Here is a 3,616-nt window from a genome sequence, read left to right on the forward strand (position 1 = left end):
GTAGGACACTACTATCTAAAAACAGGCAAAAAAGAAATCCATCCAAAGATATATGCTGAAGAACTAATTGCATATGGGTTAAAAGAAACTAATGTGTGGCCTTCACAAATCTATCTGCTCTGAGCCCTTTTGCCCGACTATGAAAATGCTAGTGATAGCGAGAGTCATCAGCTGTTACACAGGAAAATGCTTTGTGAGCAGTTCAGTGTCTATGGATGTACACAAATTATATATGTATATATATATGTAATAACAATGATGATGATACTTAATAGCTACCACTTAGCAGAAAACCAGGCATCATCAGGGTGTCTTTTATGCATTATCTTCTAAAGCCTTTATGATAATTCTCTGAAGTAAGTGCTAAGTATGGCCTTCACTCAGTGAATAAACCGAGGCTCGGAATAGTGAAGATCTTGGTCCAGTTCACATCAGGTAGGTGGTGAAGCCTGGCATTAAATGTTGATTCAGAAACTTCCTTCCAAGTCCTGGGGTTTCCTTCTTCCCACCACAAAGTCCATTTTTAGGAAAAGATGAAGGAAGGTAGGGAAACCTCAAATGCAGCTGAAGACACAAAGAAAGGAGTGAGCCACGGAGTTCTGTGAGGAAAGAGCAGGGGATGAGCTGACTATGGCGCCCATACAGGGACTTTTCACATCTTTCAGTTAGTTGCACAGACTATAGCATCCATGACGGGATTTTTTTTTATATCTTCCAGCTAGTTGCACAGATGCCTCAGTTGCTGCAAAACATTCATGGGATCATCGAAGCCTTCGGGTGCTATGCCAGGTCAGAGGGCGGCTACAAAGTGCTCACGCGGGGGGAGCTGAAGAGGCTCCTGGAACATGAGTTTGCTGATGTCATAGTGGTATGATATGTGGGGATGAGAGGGAGAAACATGCTAAGGACAGTCAGTGTGTGTTTACCTGCAAGGGCTTTTACCTGGGGGTGTAAAGAACAAGCAGCCAAATTCGAGCCTGCTAGCTCTGTTGGCAGCTGTGCAGGCCAACACAGTCACGGCAGGTGACACCTCCACATCCTTAGGGAAAGGGCTGATTCTTGGATCTGATTCTCTCTTTAAATTGGGTTTAATTTCAAGACAAGGTGAGGAGACTCCCCAGGCAAGAACAGACTCTTCAAATGGCCTCGAGGAGAAATTAGTCCTTGCATTCTGGCACCTCTCATACCTGACCCAGTACCATTTTCTGCACGGGTCTGAAACGTGATTGCTTGTTAGCGTCTGTTAAGACACTGCTCTTGCCTAGCACAAAGCTGCTTAAAAACATTAGTGGGGTCAAAAATGGGATTTTGGAGCACTAGTTCTGAACAACTGTAGGTGCAGGGACTCCAAGAGAACAACCCTACCCAGGAAACCAGAACCAGAGCCCTAATGCACGTTTCTGCTTTCGGTTAACATCTAAAGTAGAGGGAATAATGAAGTCCTTAGGTACAAAGACCAGCACACTAGGATTGTGCCTACATGCTTAGAGCATCCTGTTGTTCTAATAGGATTCCCCATCACGGGAGTTCTCTGGATTCCCATGAGGCCAGGCTCCAGCTGTGTTTCAGGTAGGGTTGGTTCCAGGGGCCAAGTGGCAAGGGCAGCCACAAGGAGCCAGGAGCCCAGACAGCTGCATACAAGCACACGCATTCCCTCTCCAATGCATCTTTACCCAGTTGAGCATTCTGCAGATCTGAAATCGAGGTTGTATAAAACAAAAGGTGTGTCCTGTCCTTGAGTAAGAGAGATGATACAGCAGAAGACACAAATAACAGAACACCACACTGTGATGCTGTGGGCGGCCCTGGGGTTCGAGAGTCCCCAGTTTGCAGTGCGGGGAGGGAGCCTAGAAGCAGAGTGCAATGGATCTGACCAAGTTCTCCATAGAGGAGCAATGCTGACTTGGCCTCCTTTCTCCCCCAGAACCCCCATGATCCGTCAACTGTGGATGAAGTCCTGCGCCTGTTGGATGAAGATAACACAGGGGCTGTGGAGTTCAAGGAATTCCTGGTCTTGGTGTTCAAAGTTGCTCGGGCCTGCTTTAAGACACTGAGTGAGAGTCCCAAGGGCGCCTGCATGTCTGACAGATCTGAAAGCTGCTATCCTGGAGCAGGGACAGAGCTGGAGCAAGGCCAGAGAGGTGGCACTGGAGTGGGAAGAGATGGAGCAGAGCAGCGTTGTGAGGACAGCAGCCGTGGACAGAGGGATCAGGGGTCTAAGGAACAGGTCAGGGTGGGGACACACACCCAGAATCAGGACAGCTACCCTGCACAGGTCAGCAGTCACAACACGGAGGCTGAGTCTCAGAGACAGGAGATGATTGTAAACCAGCAAACACAAGCAACACGACAGGTGGAGCAGACCCCGAGGACAGAAGACATGAGTTGGACCAGAGAGAGAAGGTCAGAGCGGCAGTCACAGGTTAGCCAGCAGACAGAGGAGACCACAGTTGGAACCACAACTCAGACCCAAGAAGGTGTCTTCCACACACAGGGATTCAACTATGGCCAGGACAGAGGGACTAGCAGCCATAGCCAAGACAGGATCCAGGAAGACCAAGATGCTACACAACACTACCAGACACAGGCAGAGTCTCATACCCAGATACATACTCAGACGGTAGAACAGGGCTGTAGGCAGCAGACAAGAGGTGGCAGCATCCAAACACACGGATCCATCTATGACCGGAACAGACAGACTGAGGTTCACAGTCAAGATAGAAACCAATCAGGCCAGGCTGATAAAGACCACCACCAGGCACAATCATATACTCAGACACACACCCAGATGAGGGAACAAAGCAGGAGCCAGCAGGAAGGAAACAGCCACATCCAAACACATGGGTCCATTCATGACCAAAACAGAATGACTGAGACCTATGGACAAGACAGCAGTCATACAGGACAGGTAGGGACAGGACACTTCCAGACACAGGTAGGATCATATTCTCAGACTTTAGAGCATGATGGAAACCAGTCTGAACGACAGATAAGGGCTCCAGAAAAGAGACGGATCCAGATACAGCCAGGTATGGGGCAAGGCTGGACACCAGTGAGCAACTGTGAGACAGAAGAGCCAGTGCTCGGAGGCCAGGTCCAGACCGCTACAAGCACTGTGAGAGGAAGACAAGACTGGAGCAGCAGCCACCCGGGTCCAAAGGGAGGGCAGGGGGAGAGCGCACCCACCGTCATTAGAGATGAATGGGTCAATGACCACACAAGGGAAATAGTGATCCAAAGCCAGGATCCAGGTAGCCTGCACGCTCGTGCTTCTTCAGCTCAGGGCCAGGACACAGCACAGATACAGGGGGAGAAGAAAGGAATCACACCCAAGGGACTATATTCCAATTTGAAGACAGACCAGCCATGACTTTTCCTGACTCCAGTGCCCAGTACCAAAAGACAGCTGGCAGGAGACTAGCCTACCCTGCTCTGCCCCACCCTGGAACATTGATGGAAAGCCATGATTCTTCTCATTTGGTTCTTTCTCAGTGATCATTTCTACAGGGTGCTTTCTTGTCTAAACTCGCTTCTCTTGCTTGCTTTGCTGTGCACTGTCCGAAACAGGAAGACATGGAAGAGGTCATCTCTTTGCACTGAGTTCCCCTCAGCTTTC

The 3,616-nt window shown here is 49.3% G+C and overlaps 1 protein-coding gene across 1 annotated transcript; it reads left to right on the top strand.

Annotated features, from left to right (window-relative positions):
* The first annotated feature begins 730 nt into the window (after positions 1 to 730).
* LOC121437750 (cornulin-like) lies at positions 731 to 3,370 on the top strand. The gene is made up of 2 exons (XM_041637825.1): positions 731 to 868; positions 1,925 to 3,370. The coding sequence occupies exons 1-2, from the start codon at positions 731 to 733 to the stop codon at positions 3,368 to 3,370; spliced, it is 1,584 nt and encodes a 527-aa protein (XP_041493759.1).
* Positions 3,371 to 3,616: the final 246 nt, after the last annotated feature.

This window comes from Microtus oregoni, unplaced genomic scaffold (genome assembly GCF_018167655.1).
Source record: "Microtus oregoni isolate MIOR12 unplaced genomic scaffold, Mior012 000054F_ref0000373, whole genome shotgun sequence".
NCBI lineage: Eukaryota > Metazoa > Chordata > Mammalia > Rodentia > Cricetidae > Microtus > Microtus oregoni.